We start from the raw sequence: 18,002 nt of genomic DNA, 5'->3' as shown, positions 1-18,002 counted from the left end.
AAACGCGTATTCTCGGAAAATCCAATGAAAGGGGGTGGTGAAAGAATTCAAAAATTAATTGACATAACTGTATGAGAATACATACATCTAATAAAAACTAAAGTTGTTACGGACGTGAAAATTGGTAATTTGATCCCCTTTAAAAACAAAGAAAAACGCGTTTTGTGGGGGGAAACCATCTTGGGGGGCGGGAGTGGAAAGGAGTTGAATTCCTTTCATGAGGACACATAAATCAAAAACTGAAGAAGTTAGAGTCGTGATAATTGCTATTTAGAAGATCCTTTACTATTAAAGGAACAAGTATTTTTTGCCGGAAAATTCACTTACGGAGGGGGGGGGGGGGTCGGAGAAGTGTGAATGGAAGTGAAAAAAAGTGAATTATTTTTATGGGGATACTTATATCTCAAAACTGAAGGTAATAGACGTGAACATTGGGTTTTGGAATCTCCTTTAAACATAAAGAAACACTCCTTATTTTAATTTTTTTTTGGGGGGGGGGGTAAATAAACTTAACGGCGGTGGTGTGTAAAAGGAGGTGAAACCAGTTGATTTTGCTGTTCATAATGTACTTATAAGGAGCCTCCGTTGCTCAGGCGGCAATGCGCCGGCCGTTCACAGCTGGGTTCCGTGGTTCAAATCCCGGTCACTCCATGTGACATTTGTGCTGGACAAAACGGAGGCGGGACAGGTTTTCTCCGGATACTTCGGTTTTCTCTGTCATCATTCATTCCAGCAACACTGTCCAATATTTCATTTCATTTGTCGTTCATCGATCATTGCCCCCAGAGGAGTGCTTCGGCAGCCGGCGCAATTCCTACTGTCGCAGCTAGATGGGGCTTTATTCATTCCATTCCTGACCCTGTTGAATGACTGGAAACAGGCTGTATATTTTTGATGTACTTATTCTGATCATAAACCGATCTTTTTTAATCTTTCCTGGGTTCGTTTTCAACAGCCACCTTTTGCTTCGGAGAACGTTGTTAGATTACAGTAGATTCTCCTGGCATATAAATAAAAATTTAAACACATTTGAAATAAACGATAGGAATGAGATTGACTGTCCAATTGTTCACCTCTATAATAAGGTCAATAATGCACGGAAGTATGTCATTCGTATCGCCAGAAATCGCGCACACTTGCCTATGCGGGACAATGGTGCTGGTCACATTCTCAACAATGACAATGGCAGCAGATGTAATTTACCGCCAAGTAGTGGTCTTACATCTTGCTGTGGGGTCCAGAACATCTATAATAATAATAATAATAATAATAATAATAATAATAATAATAATAATAATAATAATAATAATAATAATAATAATAATAATAATAATAATAATAATAATAATAATAATAATAATAATAATAATGTTCTGGACCGTCGTCAAATGTGCGGACCGTGGTGGAAATGGGTCCGGACGGGTAATGACTAAGAATGCAGTCCGGCCGCGGGTTCAGTACTGCCAATGCACCCAAGACGACACCACGCCGGATCTCCTGAAGGATTTGATCCATATTAAAAATGCTTATAAGGAAAGATGGCAAAGATTTAGGGACCCAACTGACCGGGTGGAATACCTGGACCTAGCCCGGGAAGTACAAAATCGATTGCTGGAAAGAAAGATTGAAAAACGGGAGGAAACTTGCCGTAATCTATTAGAAAACCAGTCAGATCGCGAATTTTAGCGGATTCTCGCAGAAAACGAGTCAGATCGCGAATTTCGGCGTATCATATATCTAAAATAATAAGCATTCAATTATAAATTTCAGTATAATACCGTAGCGAAGCACGGGTATCTTGCTAGTTCATTATAGATGAATCGACAACAATATCATATCGAGCCACAAGTTTTGTGGGATCCAACACCTTATGAACAAAAATAGTCGATGAAAGATAGGACGGCTGATGACACAAGGATCAGACAGTGTCAGCTTCAAGAAAATGAAAGATATAAGACTCTCTATAAGCTCTTTTGACTGTTGAGTGTTTGCATTCTTTTGTTGGAAGTAAGTAATTTTTCATGTAAAGTATTAGCATGACAAATACTGTGCAGCTTTTATGCAATTTTATTTTATGTTGTCTGTCTGTCTGTCTGTCTGTCTGTCTGTCTGTCTGTCTGTCTGTCTGTCTGTCTGTCTGTCTGTCTGTCTGTCTGTCTGTCTGTCTGGTTCTCAGCCCGAAGGCTGGTTGGATTCTCAAATAGCACCACAAAAGATTATGACAAAAGATTATGCAGTTATGGAAAAACTGCAAAAAACGTATGCCAGTGCCAAAATGAGGCATACTAAGAAAGATGAGGAATGAGGTAGTTTGCCATTGCCTTCCATATTGAGCCAGAAAGTGCTATTGCAGCAGAACTGATGCTATAAATAGCAGTTTTCTAAGCATTCAGACACATTAGTTGTGCTCCGATTAGTATAACTCAACACCATCCATACCGCAGCAGCTTCCGTACAATCAGACCCATAAATGGGACTGAGACTTCGGTGGAAGCTACAGTTTTCTGTGGCTTGTGCCAAGAGACAGATGAAAAAATACTTAATTCTTCACAAACAGCAATGGGTGATATTTTATGTTAAGTAGAACTGTATTATAGATAAGTTGCTATTGAACTTTTGAGTGAATTTGAAAAAAAAAAAACCCTTCACTAATGGTTTGCTGTTATTGTATTTTCATTATATATCTATATATATATATTATTATTATTATTATTATTATTTATCAGATAATCTAAAACGATAGTAGGATTTATAATAACTGACAGTGCTAGTGGCAAATATGTTTTAGTATGGAAACCAACTGCAACTGACAAAACTATTTTAAATAACTGATCAACTCTTGAATATTCTAATGTTGTTGTTGTTGTAACCTATGGCTTTATTGGGAAGTAACTCCAATACAAAATTGGTATCTCTAGACACCAGTAATATACAAATATCATTAATAAAGTACAGATGTACTGCAGTTTATTGAAACCAAACTTCACCAGCACTCGGTTTCTTTTAGGTCACGGAAATTTTAAATCTTATTTATGTGTGTGTGTTTAGTCCTGAGCCCGAAGGCTGGTTGGATCCTCAACAGCTCTGCCATCAGGTGTCATAGATGGCCTAGGCATCACTGAAGAGGCATACTAGGGAAATGAGGAGTGAGGTAGTTTCCCGTTGCTTACCTCACCGAGCCAGAAGTTGCTATTACATATATCAGTCTGCCAAGCCCACTGAAATGCATGCACCAACCGACCCTATGAGCAATATTTTCACACCATTCATAGCAGGGACTGGCTGCAGAAGGAATGGCATTACTAGCATCACTCATACCTCAGTCACTTTCATTTTGTCAAAGCCAAGGATAAAGCTGAGACAGATCAATGAAAGTAACAAGATTGCTCTAGCCCATACCAGAAGACATAGTGCACTGTAAACACTAGGTCCCGCCAGCAAAGGTATATCTTATTTATATAAATTCAAAATTAGTACCGGTAGTAATAACACTTGTCTCTGTGGAGATGAAGGAACTCCAGCTCACCTTATTTTTGATTTCCATTCTTCAGCAAAGCTAGATATATTTTGGAACAACACTTAAATTGTTGTACAGTAATGTTAGTCAAACCCATTTTTAGGATATTTCAGAAGATCTGTTGTTTGAATGACTTTTTTAAGTTTATGCAGTTTATTTTAGAAAAAAATTAAGAATAGTTTTTCCTTTTCTCCCAGTTTAGTTAATTTGTGTGTGTAATCACTCACTTAAAAATGTTTGTATTCTATGTCTGTACTTTTTAAGGTAACTAGTTATAACCTACAGCCCTAATATGCTAGACAAAGTAGGGCTTTTTAATGGATAATAAATGAGTAAATAAAGTACAGATGCAATAGAGAACAGAGTCTTGTTTATGGGTGTCCAGTATAGGGTTGGTAAATTGGCTTGTTTTTTTGTGGGTCGGGTTGAGGCCTATGCACTGAAGTAGGTGTTTCGAGTCCATCACTGCTCCAGTAATTTTGCAGATGGTACACTTTTCCATCAGGAATATTTTGATTCTAGCTAGATGTGCAGCTAGGCAGTCATGTCCTGTTTTCATTCTGAAGATCGCTACTGCTTCTTTCCTCGGCTTGCTTTTATTTTTGTCCCATAGTTCATTGTTTTTTTTTTCCATTTCTTCATTCTTTCTTCCATTTTTTAAGGTTTGTATTTGTGACTATCGTCTTGATTGAGTTAGCTGTCAGAGGTTTGGTTTTCATGTAGGTACTAGTGCCGTTTTCTTTGCTAGTTTATCTGCCAGTTCATTGCCTTCTACTCCAACATGTGTGGGAATCCATTGTAAAGTGATGTTTCTCTTTAAAGCTTTTAATTTTGTTAGTAGATGTTTAATGTCTTGAATGGGGTTTGGTATTTGAGGATACTGCTTGTATGGCAGCTAGGGAATCTGTGAATAGGACTGTTTTTTCAAATGAATTGACTCTATAAATCAGATTTTGTAGGGCAAGATAGTTGGCTTCTATTTCTCCATCGAAGTTGTTATGATATCTGCCTGAAGATCTTCAGGATATTCCCCGTTTAGCATACTAAATGCTGAGCTTCTCAGCATTAATGGGATACCATATCTTCTTTGGAGATTATCTGGGAGAGATAGGTTGGTTTGTATTGAGGTGTAGTCCAATGGGCTTATTGTTCAGGGGTGGTTTCAATTTTGGATGGTATACTTAGTGTTTTTAAAATATTTCTACTAGTAGTTATAGGTGTTTCTTGGGTTTTCAGTCATTCATTGTGTCTTATTCTGGGTATCCAGTTGCTTTTTTTAATGCTTAAATTTTAACTTTATTGCAGCTTGTTTTTGCCGGTATTTTTCTTTGTATTGGCGGGTTATTTGTATATAGCTGTAGTGCTGCGATTGGTGTTGTTTTAACTGCTTCAGATATCACCATAATCTTAAGACAATTGATTGAATTCTTTCCAGTTGTTCTAAACGTTTCATTTCCTGTGATTATTACCTCACTTCCATAATTATTGGTTTCACATTTGTATTATAGGTGTCTTGTGTACATCCCCATTTAGTGCCTGTTAGTCTCTTCATCAGGTTAATCCATTTCCTACTCTTTTTCAGATGTTTTCCTTAATTGGTTTTTCCAATTTAATTTGTTGTCAAGTGTCACACCTAGATATTTGGTGCTGTTGCTGTTTTCTAGATTTCTGGATGGTCATCTTCCATTTTGAGTTTGAACTCAGTATTTTCATGTTTAAGTGTGAAGAAGTTTTTGTCTTGCTGTCAATCATATTGTTCTCAGTCGCCATCTCACCATCAACTGTATTTTTAAACTCTTCTTTATGCACCCTCGCGGTCAAGAGTTAACTAAGAACAACTGAAGTACATGCTACATGTCCTGCACAAGCACTGCAGTCTGGTCTAGCTCCAAGAAAACATCAGATATGCTCACACAGAAATAAAACACAAACCCGCACAATTGCGCGTACACGGTCTGAAAGGGATATTTTTTCACATCTGCTTTATTGTCTTTTTTGTGGGTGGCATCAACACACAAGTAGTAGTTCAGGAAGATGCCAGAAGAGAAGTTATTTGTCATTCCTTCCTAAAACACCTTGAAGGAGTCTACTCAATAACTGTCTGAAAAAAAAAAGAAAAAAAGAATAAAAAACAACAACAATCAACCCTGCCTAAGTCTCTTCAAAGTAAAATAGAACATCTGACTGGGCCTGTGGAATCATCTGAACCAGTAAACATCAGGAAAGGAGAAAGATGCTGTTTTTGTCCAAAGGCCAAGGATTGTAAGGCTACAAACTGCTGTGCCAACTTTGAGAAGCCTGTTTTCAAGGACTATGTGGTGGTTTCGTGCACAGACTGCTTTTAATGAGCGGAAAATGCATGTAGGTTCATGTGAGGGAGTACTCTCTAGAATGCTTCCCAGAACGACGAAAATGTGCCCAAGTGTGAAAGTAAGTGGTTAGTGTATATTTTGCAATGAAACTTACTCACAATGATAAATGATTTGTCTCCAAATGAAAGTAAATTAATGGTAAAATATTATCCCACACAAGCTCTGACATAGGTCAAATGGGCATGAGTCCTGGAGGGTTAATAAATTTATAGTTACTCATTATTAATAATAATAATGAGCAAGTTGGCTGTGTGGTTAGGGGTGCATAGCTGTAAGCTTGCATTCAGGAGATGGTGGGTTTGAATCCTACCAACGGCAGCCCTGGAAATGGTTTTCTGAGATTTCCCATTTTCGCACCAGGCACCGGAGCTGTACCTTAATTAAGGTCATGGCTGCTATCTTCCCAGACCTAGTCCTTTCCCATCCTTGCATCACTGAAAACCTTTGATGTGTTAGTGAGACATTAAACAAATAGGGGGAAAAAAGAAGAAGAAGAAGAAGAAGAAGAAGAATTTGTGTCATTGCCTCAGTTACCAGGTTGCAGGCATTCTAAAGTGCTGCCATTTTAAGTGACCTGCATACTCATTTCAACATTTTGATTAAGTAGCAGTGAGTAATTGAGTTAAATTTGTTGTGTTGACACGGAGTGGATCATAAGAGGGCTTGAACATGTCAACAGTTATGATAAATACTGACTGCTAAGAAGCAATACCATATAAGTCAATTTTTGACGACTATTACTTTTGCATTTTCTTATGTAAACTCAAGTGTTCTTTCAGATGGGGAACACCCTGTTACTCAGAATAATTTATTTTGTTTGAAAACATTATAGTAAATGATACCTCCTATGTATTCAGAAGCAGGAATACCTCAGAATTCAACAATTGCAATAACTCTTATGTGTTGTTTTGATGGGGATGCATAAAAATACCTTGTAAGTCAGTTTTGGTGGTGCAATCTGTGGGATTATATTCAAGGATTGTTGTTGAGCTCTTATTATATACAATGTCATTTCACTGAAGAGTGAAGTAAAACTGTTTTGAACTAATGTTTTGGGTAAGTTTATAAATATATCTTTAAGGTGAATGCATGCAATGGTGTTGGTGTAGTATACATTTAACATGATCTGTAAGAATTGGTTGCATATGGTACCAGTATCTTGTCATGTTTTTCTTTAACATGGCTACTATCTGTGCTGTTTTCTCTAAACGTGATTCATCTTTGTTGAACCTGTCAGATGATGAGAAAATTAACCAACTTCTCTTAAACCCAGTGACCTCAATATTAAAGAAGTTTGGAGATTGGAACGTTACTTTCTAAGTTGGAGGTACTTGCAAGTGAAAGAGAAACTACAGGTATGATATCATTAATCTTTGGGACAGACCAACAACAAGGCTAGTTACATCCAATCACTAGAGAATAAAACCTACATCTTCTTATTGGTAAAGAAGACTTGGTAATTCAAATGGTTGGGTAAGGGAATGATATACTGAATGTAGATTCCAATTTCAACTTGGCAGAATTTATTGCTAATCAAGAATGCGTGATGAGTGTGATGTTAGTGATGTCAACATCCATCAGGCCAGAGATATTAATGAGCAAATTAATCCAAATGCCAACACTCATTCAGATATTGAAAATACCCTTGCTGTTACCGAAGGGAGATAATAGAGATGATTCTCCTATAGATGACATTCACAGTGACCAAATATTCCATCTTATTTGACATATCGCGAGTGATGTAAGGGAATTCAACAGTGTTCTGAATGTATTGGCCAGTGAAGTAAGGAAATGAAGGTAACGAGACGGAAATAAGAGGCTTTGTATAACAGAACAGTATGTTGGCTACTGATGAAATCAATTCAAAACGTGCCAACACCTGCTGGAAAAATTGGTCCAAGATGGATCAAATTATCCGTGAAACGTCAAAATGGAGATACAATAATGTCATTCCTGAGAATGCTAGGAGAGAGTTGCATTCCATTTTCTGGAAAGTGAGCCTCAGTAAAAAGAAATGGAATGGTGTGTTCGTAATTATTCAGTGACTTCTAAAGATAGAATACACATTAAGACTCACACTACCCAAGTGGGAAGAAATGTGATACAGTGTATGTGGATAGTTTCCTGAAGGATCTGCCAAAATATCTGGCTCACTATTGCAAGGAAAAACACCACAAAATTGTATCTTTCAATAGTTATTAACAGCTATTTGACATTTATAAAGAGAAATGCATATCTGATGGAAGGAAATCGTTAAGCTTTCATACATTTTACATCTTAGTAGATAAAAAGAACATGATAAAATTGACTCTCACCAATACCAAGTCAAAAGTGAAGTTTAGGGGTGAAACATCAGAGACATTTGAAATTAAAACTGGACTACGGCAGGGAGATGGGCTCTCACCACTATTATTTAACTGTGCTCTAGAAATGGTAATGAGGGAATGGTTTAGAAAATGTCCCCCCAAAATAAAGATTGGCTGAAAAATCAAAACAAATTGCCTGGGTTTTGCTGACGATTTAGCATTACTAGCAGTGGACATAAAAGAAGCAAAAACCCAGATATCAGAACTTCAAAACATTGCAAATAAAATTGGCCTCAAAATATCATTTGAAAAAACAGAAATTATGCCCCAAAAACCAACACAGCTGAAAGAAGTCACCATAAATGGTAATAAAATCAAAATAGTAACTCAGTTTAAATATCTTGGAGAAGTAATAACACATAACTTAAATGAAAAAATCTCAATCCAAGTAAGAACAAATAGATTAGCTAAAGCACAAAAATTAACATGGGATATCTACAAAAAGAAATGTCTATCAATAAATACAAAAATAAAACACTACAACACAGTTATAAAACCGGAAGCTACATATGCAGCAGAAACACTCTTTTACCTGAATAAACAATCAAAGACTGACAGACTTCAGAAAATTGAAAGGAGGATTGGAAGAACCTGTATCAACAAAAAATATCAGAAAGATGGACAGTGGCGGTTAATACCTAACAAAGTCGTGTACAAAGAGCTAGAACCCATTACAGATACTATGCGTAAGAGGAGACTGGGATTCTTTGGACATATCATGAGGATGCAGGACTCGAGACTTCTGAAACAACTAGTACAACACAATCTCGTCTCAAAAAATACCACAACAGGATGTAAATGGATCAGAGAAGTAAGAGAGGATCTGAAGGAAATAGGCCTTACAACAGAAGACACCAAAAATAAGATAAAATTGAATACAAAACTCAAGAATACAAACCTCCGCTTTACCCTTACACAAAACAAACCAACAACACGCACATTTTCAACTGAGGAAAGGGCACGAAGATCGGAGCGTCTGAAGAAGTACTGGGAGGACCGCAAAGCCCGAACAATCCCTTCAAAGAGACCTGAACGACGGACTGACTAAAGTGATCCTATGTGGTCATAAAAGAAGAAGAAGAAGAAGTAGAAGAAAAAGAACATTTCTCTCCACCAACCGAAAAAGGATCAGTGTGACATACGCTGTTCTTACCAAGCAGGCAATTTAGGGAAAGAAGAATGGGGAAGAGGCAAGAAAAGAGAAAAATAAAAGTCTTAGGGGAAAAAATGAAAATGATGAAAACAATAAAAAAGTGCTTACAAAGGACCTACAGTCAGTCAAATTGTGTCCTAACCTAAAGGCTAGTGTTTGTATTACTGTTTAAGACAAAGGTGTGTGTGCACAGTTACACAATTTATTATCTATCCTCCAGCCATTGTTCTTGTTACCAGTGGGCTGAGTGTGAAGGTGAACTACTGGCATCAAATTTTGCTTTTTGCTCGATTGGCCATTTGCATAAAAATTGTATGAATGCCAAAAAAAGTAAGAATGTGGAGCAACAACTGTGGAGGGCAAAACAAAAACACTGTTGCAAATGCCTCACTCAAATTTGCAATGAAACATAATATTCAGTTACAGTTAACAAATGTACAATTCTCATGTTATGTATTGATTTTCCATTATTGTATTTGGTGAAAAGACACCCTCAAATGGATGTAAACTCTATCTATGCTATGATTGAATTCAAACTAAGGAACAGAGACACTGACTCTCCATCAGATTATACAGCTGTGACAAAAGACGTCTGAAGGAAACCTTTCCCTCTTGAAGCAAAATTTATTTTGTATAATTTCTTTTTGAACTACACAGATCCAGAGCTTCAAAGATACTTTCCTATTTGACCTGGAAATTGTGTATCAGATCCCACTATCACAGTTCTAAATTTCAGTTCCTTGGGAATCATTAGCTACAAACTTCATTTTTCTGATCAACTCTGAGATCTGTCATGATGGCCAAAGGAAATGAGTCGTGAATTCTATTATAAACAAATGTACTAATGGAGACTGAAAATTCTGACTTTGAAATCTTACCATCTTCATCAGCTCAAAGAAAGTTTTGCCAAATATATACATTTCTTCTATGACAATTTATAGCAATAAACTGGAGCAAGACTTGTCAGAACATCAAGTTTATTGGTGACATATTTTGAAGAATAAACTGAATGGACGTTTATATCACGGAAATTTTTAACAAATTTACAATTCTCATGCTATGAATTGATTTTCCATGCTTGTAAATAAATATTATTTCAAGCAGTTAATGCAATTTTGGTGAAAATTACATTTCTACATACGGTAATATTTCAGTATTAAATAATCCCTAATCCTAAAACCTCCATGTTTGACAATATTGTGATGATACCTTGTAGAGTCAGTTTCTTCCTTTGAAAATTTATTTCTTAATCAAATACATTACAGTATATTTAAAGTCCATAAAAGTTGCAGTGACATTATTAAATATACCTTGTTGGACTTAAGAATGCTTTTAGGCTCTCCTGAAGACTACCTCTGCCAGGATTGTACTTAAATATGATCCATTGAAACAGCTGATGGAAACATTAATGGAATTTTTTCTCAATTTGCTTTATGGTGCACTGACAGAGATAGGGCTTATGGCACAATGATGGGATAGGAAAGGCCTAAGAGTGGGAAATAAGTGACCTTGGGCTTAATTAAGGTACAGCCCTATCATATGCTGGCGTGAAAATGGAAAACCGTGGAAAACCACCTTCAGGACTGCTGACAGTGGGGTTTGAACCCACTATCTCCCAAATGCAAGCTGACAGCTATGTGACCAAAACCGCACAGCCACTTGCTCAATGATTAATGGAATTAATACGATTTCTGGTGATGTACTAAAGGCTATGGGTTGGCATATACTGTAGTACTATATTGGAACTGTCCGACCCATTGGCTGAATGGTCAGCGTACTGGCCTTCGGTTCAGAGGTCCTGGGTTCGATTCCCAGCCGGGTCGGGGATTTTAACCTTCATTGGTTAATTCCAGTGGCCCGGGGGCTGGGTGTTTGTGCTGTCCCGAACATCCCTGCAACTCGCACACCACACATGACACTATCCTCCACCACAATAACATGCAATTACCTACACATGGCAGATGCCGCCCAGCCTTATCGGAGGGTCTGCCTTACAAGGGCTGCAATCAGCTAGAAATAGCCACACGAAATTATTATTTATATTGGAACTGCGTATTTGATAACTGTTTGCATGCAGGAGCTATACCAAATGAATGGAAAGTTGCTATAGTAGCCCCAGTGTACCAAGAAAAGAACGATAAACATAAAGTGGATAATAACATCCTAACCAGATCGACATGTGTTACATGTAAGCTCTGGGTAAGCAATCTATCTGAGAAAATACTACGTGGGTTGATGGAAGGCAGTTCAGCTTTAGGAAAGGTTATTCCTGCGAGGCTCAATCCTAGGATTCCAGCAAGATATAGCAGATATTTTAGATTCAGTAGGTCAAATAGACTGTATAGCTATTGACCTATGCAAGGCCTTTCACAGGGTAGATCATGGAAGATTATTGACAAAAATGAGGGCTATTGGACTAGACAAAAGTGTGACGGGAATGTGTGACTGAATTCCTTGAATACATAACTCGGATAATTAGAGTAGGTGAAGCATTATCTGATCATTTGGAGGAGGATCCCACAAAGCACTATTATTGGACCTATTGTTTTCTTATATATACAGTAGTATATAAATGATATTAATAAAGAAGTGGAATCAGAGATAAGACTATTTTTGTGGATGATGTTATAATGTATAGCGTAATAAATAAGTTACAGGATTGTGAGTGACTGCAAAAAGAACTCGGCAGTGTTGTGAGATGGACAGCAGACAATAATATGGTGGTAAAAGGGGTGAAGAGTTAGGTTGTGAGTTTCATCCATAGGAAAGGACCTCTCAGTCTTCATTACTGTGTTAATGGGATGAAAGTACCTCATGGGAATCACTGTAAGTACAAATACCTAGGTGTTAAGTTAAGGGAAGATCTTCATTGGGGTAATCACATAAACGTGATAGTAAATACAGGTTATAGATCTCTTCATATGGTCATAAAAGTATTTAAGGGTTGTTGTAAGGATGTAAAGGTTAGGGCATATACAAAGAGCACTAGGAAAGTTTTGCAATGTGAGTGAATGCTTTAGACTTTTTCAAAATAATTTCCACCACACTCAATACACTTCTCCATACGTCGAAACCAGTCATTGAACCAACTCTGCCACTTTTCTTCGGTTACATTTTCACACTCTTGATCCCATGCCACCAGAAGCTCCTCGTCGGATGCAAAACGCCACCCTTTCTACTTCATCTTCACTTCTGGGAAGAGTGCGAAGTCACATGGGGCAAGATCAGGACTCTATGGAGGGTGATCAAGCACATCAACCCTGATCTGGCAAGAAAATCCATTGTTACATTAGCACGGTGTGCTGGAACATTGTCATGATGCAAGAGCCAAGTGTTGAGCCATGACCTTGGATGGAGCTGCTTGAGAGCCTGGATGACCTGAGGCAGACAAGTCTCACTACCACTTCACAGTAACTGTCCTTTGTGTTTCTAGCACAACCCAAGTCAGGATGCTCCATTTAGTGAAGAATACTGTGATCATAATTTTCTTCACTGACCTTGACTTTCACATAGTCCCAGGAGTACCCTCATCTTCAAACAGCCACACCTTGTTCTGGGATTTTGTTGGGACATCGTAATAATAAAGCCAAGTTTTGTCATCTGTAACAATGCTATTGACATTATGCAAAGTCCCATTTTCAAACTGTTTTTAACATTTCTCGGCACCATTTCACTCAATGTGCCCTTTGTTCCTTTCTAACATGGAGACATGGGCGCCCGCAGGATCTTTTCCAGGGGGGGGGGGGGGGGCACATTAACAATTTTCTTGAATATAAAACCAATATAACGTCAGCAACATTAAATTGTTTCCAAAAATTTCCAGTTATAAGAGATGCTAGATGACTCTCAGTAAGTTCAGTTTATGAAATAATCTGGTATGATATTAAACAATTGAACATCAACATTTTTAGAATTCTAGGGGGGGGGCAAGCGCCCCCCTTTCCCCCCCTTGTGGGAGCCCATGCATGGAGATGGTCGTATAGAATTGAATGAATAGCTGGTGCAGGGTGTGGAGAGTCTCTTCTACTTGCCAATATGTCACCCGCCTCTCTTGCTGCAACATTTTCCTCACAGCTTCAATGTTTTCCTCAGTCACTGATTCAGATGGTCGCCCAGAATGAGGATCGTCTTCAGCCCCTAAATTTCCCCTCTGGGACTCTTTGTACCAGTGGAAAATTGTTGTCTGATGTGGACAGTCTTTCCCCAGCATAGGAGTAATTTCCTCCAGGCACTGGTCAACAGTTAATCCACGAGCAAAATTGTAGCGGATAATTGCGCCTTATTCACGTTTAGATCACACTGAAATCTTAACTTGCTTTCAATCCCACTGCTTGGTAACAACTGGTGTGAAGGTCGTGCCTTGCTGTCTTCTAGACCGGTTTTCACCCCTATTTTTTTTTATCCCTCACCATAACAGGGGGGCCAGCCAACCATTAATGCTTATTGCAAATCTTTCCTAGTGCTCTTTGTAAGTTACTGGTAAGACCCCAAATAGAGTATGGTTCCAGTGTATGGGATCCTTACCAGGATTACTTGATTTGAGAACTGGAAAAGATCCAGAAGAAAGCAACATGATTTGTCCTGGGTGATTTCTGATAAAAGAGTAGTGTTACAAAAATGTTGCAAAGTTTTGGCTGGGAAGACTTGGGAGTAAGGAGATGAGCAGCATGACTACATGGAATTTTTCAAGCTGTCAAAGGAGAGAAGGTGTGGAATGACAGACATTAACAGACAAATAAGCTTGAGTGGTGTTTTTAAAAGTAGGGAAGATCAAATTATGAAGATAAAATTGGAATTCAAGAGGACAAATTTGGGAAAATATTTGTTTATAGAAAGAAGAGGTAGGGGGTGGAATAATTTGCCAAGGGAAATATTCAGTACATTTCCTGCTTCTCTGAAATTGTTCAAAAGATGACCAAAAGGAAATCTGCCTGCTGGGCAACAGCCCTAAATGCAAATCAGTGATTGATTGATTGATTGATTGATGATTGATTGATTGATTGATTGATTGATTGATTGATTGATTGATTGATTGATTGATTGATTGATTGATTGATTGATTTCTGGTGTTGAATTTAGTCTGAGAATGACTATAGCTGTTTCTTGAAGACAGTGTAAGGTCAGTTCTTGTGGAGTAGAGACAACTCTTTCAAACGTGGCCAGGTGTCACATAATGGTAAGACTTTGCTACTGTAAACTTTTAGATGTATGGTATTATTTTTTCATTAGAAGATCCCTAGTAATGTATTTCTCATTGGCAGGATCAAGATGTGCACAGAGGTGACACTTGAGGACTTCCTCATTATCCATCATGAGATGGGCCATATTCAGTACTATATTCAGTACAGTCATCTGCCTGTGGTGTTCAGAGAAGGAGCCAACCCTGGTAGGTATTGTAATTTTAACTCATTTGTAAGGAGACATTTAATTAATTGATTAATTAATTAATTTATTTATTTATTTATTGATTGCACCATATGGCATCAACATAATCAGTCACCATCATTATCATCATTGATTTACAGTTCCAGCTTTCCAGGTACTATTGATAAGCCTCTTGCATGCTCCTCTATTCATAAGTGTCCTGTTGTTCATGACATCGTACATTGTCCTTTTCCTAGCTGCAATGTCAGTCTTGACCATATCCATCCAACAGGTTCTAGGTATTCCAATCTGGTGCTTTTGCTTTTTTTCAAAGTACATTTGTGTAGGCTCCATGCTCCTCAGGTGTCCAAACTACCATAGTCTGGATGTATCAACTCAGTCTTGTAGAGATATCTTAATCCCAGCTTCCTGCCTCAGCTGACCATCCTGGACTTCTACATGGTGGACTTCAGGAACTTCACCTCTGATGAGTCTCTGTTCGTTAAGGTGCATGTTTTTATATTGTAGGTCCAAGGTCAAGATTGATATGAAGCAACTGTTCAACATTGCTATTCTTTGGAAACATAACATGCCAAAGAAAAGGCCCTCATGATAGAAGAGAGAATCTTTTGCACCCTGTTGATGATATTACCGGGCGAGTCGGCCATGCGGTTAGGGGTGTGCAGGCGTGAGCTTGTATCCGGGAGATAGTGGGTTCGAACCCCACTGTCGGCAGCCCTGAAGATGACTTTCCGTCGTTTTCCATTTTCACACCAGGCGAATGCTGGGGCTGTACCCTAATTAAGGCCATGGCCGCTTCCTTCCAACTCCTAGGCCTTTCCTCTCCCATCGCCGCCATAATACCTGCCTGTGTCAGTGCAATGTAAAGCCAATTGTAAAATAAATTTTTAAAAGTTGATGTTCTTTTTAAGCAATTTGGATCATGTGCCTGTGAGCTTACATTCAGGAGATGGTAGGTTCGAATCCCACTGTCAGCAGCCCTGAAGATAGTTCACTGTGGTTTCCCATTTTCACACCAGGAAAATGCTGGGGTTGTATCTTAATTAAGGTCATCACTTCCATTCCAATCCTAACCCTTTGCTATCCTTGCATCACCAGAAAAACCTTTGATGGGTTAATGCAATGTTAAACCGCTAGCAAAAAAAAAAAATAAAGAAATGGCTAGGGTGATGACTCTCGCTGAATCACATATTAATTGGCAGGGCATAAATGTTCCCACCATCTGTAGTGCTGCTGTCACTGCAAAGGCATAGAGTTGTGCATTTTGTTGGCTTAAAGTAGCAGTGTATTTCTAAATCTCCAATGTTTTCTGGTAATACAAAACATGCAAAATATCTGGGTTTTTTTTTTCCTTCTGTGGATTGAAAAGTGGAAAGTATTAAGACATTCTCTTATAGAAGATGTTGGACGTATATTTTTGCACACATCTCAAATAACTACCCCACATGTGAATGTATCTACAATTTGTTATGTCCCGGGTTGCAAGTCGGGTTACGATAAAGAGTTGAATGAATAACGACCTTTCTATTAATCACCGAATAATTCAGCTCTCTTTCCGAAATGGTCAAAGGCTATTTCATGACAAGATCTGCCTTTAAGTAGTGAACATGCTCAGGACTTGGTTCCAAAATTAATTTTCGACTATATAGGATGTTAAATTGAAATAATAAATATGGTAGTTCAACCTATTCAAGTAAATAAGAGATGTAGAGATTACATTCTTATTTAATTAAAAAAGGAAATGGTACCGGTTTCGACCCCAGTCTGGGTCATCATCAGCCGATTATAACTCGAAAAACAATGCATAAGTAAGAAAGAAGTTAAAGGTCAAGTCCACACAATATCAGTTGAAGAGGCAATATAAAAATGACGGGGGTAGGCACTGTTCAATTTAGACGAAGTGGAATGTGAGTTACTTAAAAGAAGTAATGCGTAATCTTCCGAGCGTCAGCACAGCACATGCAATGTTTGGCACTGTCTCACAATGTTCATGAAAAGAAGAGAAACATTTCCATTTTTAATTAAATAAGAATGTAATCTCTACATCTCTTATTTACTTGTATTGAATAGGTTGAACTACCATATTTATTATTTCAATTTAACTGTGATAATTTTCAATACGGAACAATGAAATTTTTATCTTTAAATATATAGGATGTTGTTTCTATTCTTGATTAAAAGAAGTAAGGAAAGAAATACAAGCTTGTGCGACCACAAAATATAGGTACCCAAAAAATGTCAAACGTGTCCAGCTAAGCTGAATGTTGAGGAGAAGTGCTGGCTATTTATTTAGCTTATGGTACAAGTTAAGCTGTGCACAAATTGAGTAACATGTGGAAGCAACAAATAATTTACAAAATAGAATAAATATAAAAAGTCAAGGTAATACATAAAGTAGAAATAGAGAGAGATATGTACAATACAGAAAAATAGAAAATGTACAAAAATACAAAAATGATGTAAAATATATAAGCAAATGCATAAATTAACAAACAAAGAAAGAAAACTAAACTAGGATGTCCAGTTGTTGCAGCCATTGAGTAGCTGCTGTTGAAGCTGTCAGGAGGTCGTCGATAGTTCTGCGGAAGGCTCTATGTGGGCATCTGAAGGTGATGTGTCACATTGTCTGGAGTTCTTCACCACAGTCACACCAGAGGGTTGCAGACCCCAAGAATGCATTGCAGAGCTGCTTCTTTTATGCCCAGTGTGCACTCTGTTTAGTGGGACCCATACACTCCGCGGGAGATGAAACCCGGGCGGGGGCTGTGTACGGTCAAAGTTCGATCTCCATTTCTCGGGGGCCTTAGCAGTCCATTCTTCATTCCAAGTTTGCAGTCCACAGTGGTTTTCTTTCATCAGTTTTTGAGTCAGCAGCAGGGGAAGGTGTCTGAATTTCAGTCAGGTTGAAGCAATTCTTTGGATGTCTGGTGCTGGTAAGATTCATGATAAAGTAAAGCATGTTAACACAGCCTGTTATGCAGCCTGTATGGTTGTAATATATTTATTACAAAACAATGTGTATCATGAACATTGTAGGGAGTTTTTCACTTGACTACCACGTCCTAATTAATTTCTTTTATTACAACTGAAATACACCAGCCTCTTATTGGTAGATTTACTGCCATATAAAATAACTCCTTTAGGAGAACATTTCTGGTGTCTCAGCTACTCCAAAAACTGTAAAAATACTTTGTGGTCATAAAATCAAT

The 18,002-nt window shown here is 37.9% G+C and overlaps 1 protein-coding gene across 1 annotated transcript in view; it reads left to right on the top strand.

The window, feature by feature from the left end:
* LOC136858968 (angiotensin-converting enzyme) overlaps positions 1 to 18,002 on the top strand; it is a 248,026-nt gene that overhangs the window by 116,530 nt on the left and 113,494 nt on the right. The window contains exon 5 of the mRNA XM_067138664.2: positions 14,670 to 14,794. Within this exon, the coding sequence (XP_066994765.2) occupies positions 14,670 to 14,794 (125 nt within the window). The remainder of the gene's footprint in view (positions 1 to 14,669; positions 14,795 to 18,002) is intronic.

The sequence above is a fragment of the Anabrus simplex genome, chromosome 1 (genome assembly GCF_040414725.1).
Source record: "Anabrus simplex isolate iqAnaSimp1 chromosome 1, ASM4041472v1, whole genome shotgun sequence".
NCBI classification, from domain to species: Eukaryota; Metazoa; Arthropoda; class Insecta; order Orthoptera; family Tettigoniidae; genus Anabrus; species Anabrus simplex.
The sequence above is the reverse complement of the archived record's forward strand: the minus strand, read 5'-3'. Positions and strand labels throughout refer to the sequence as shown.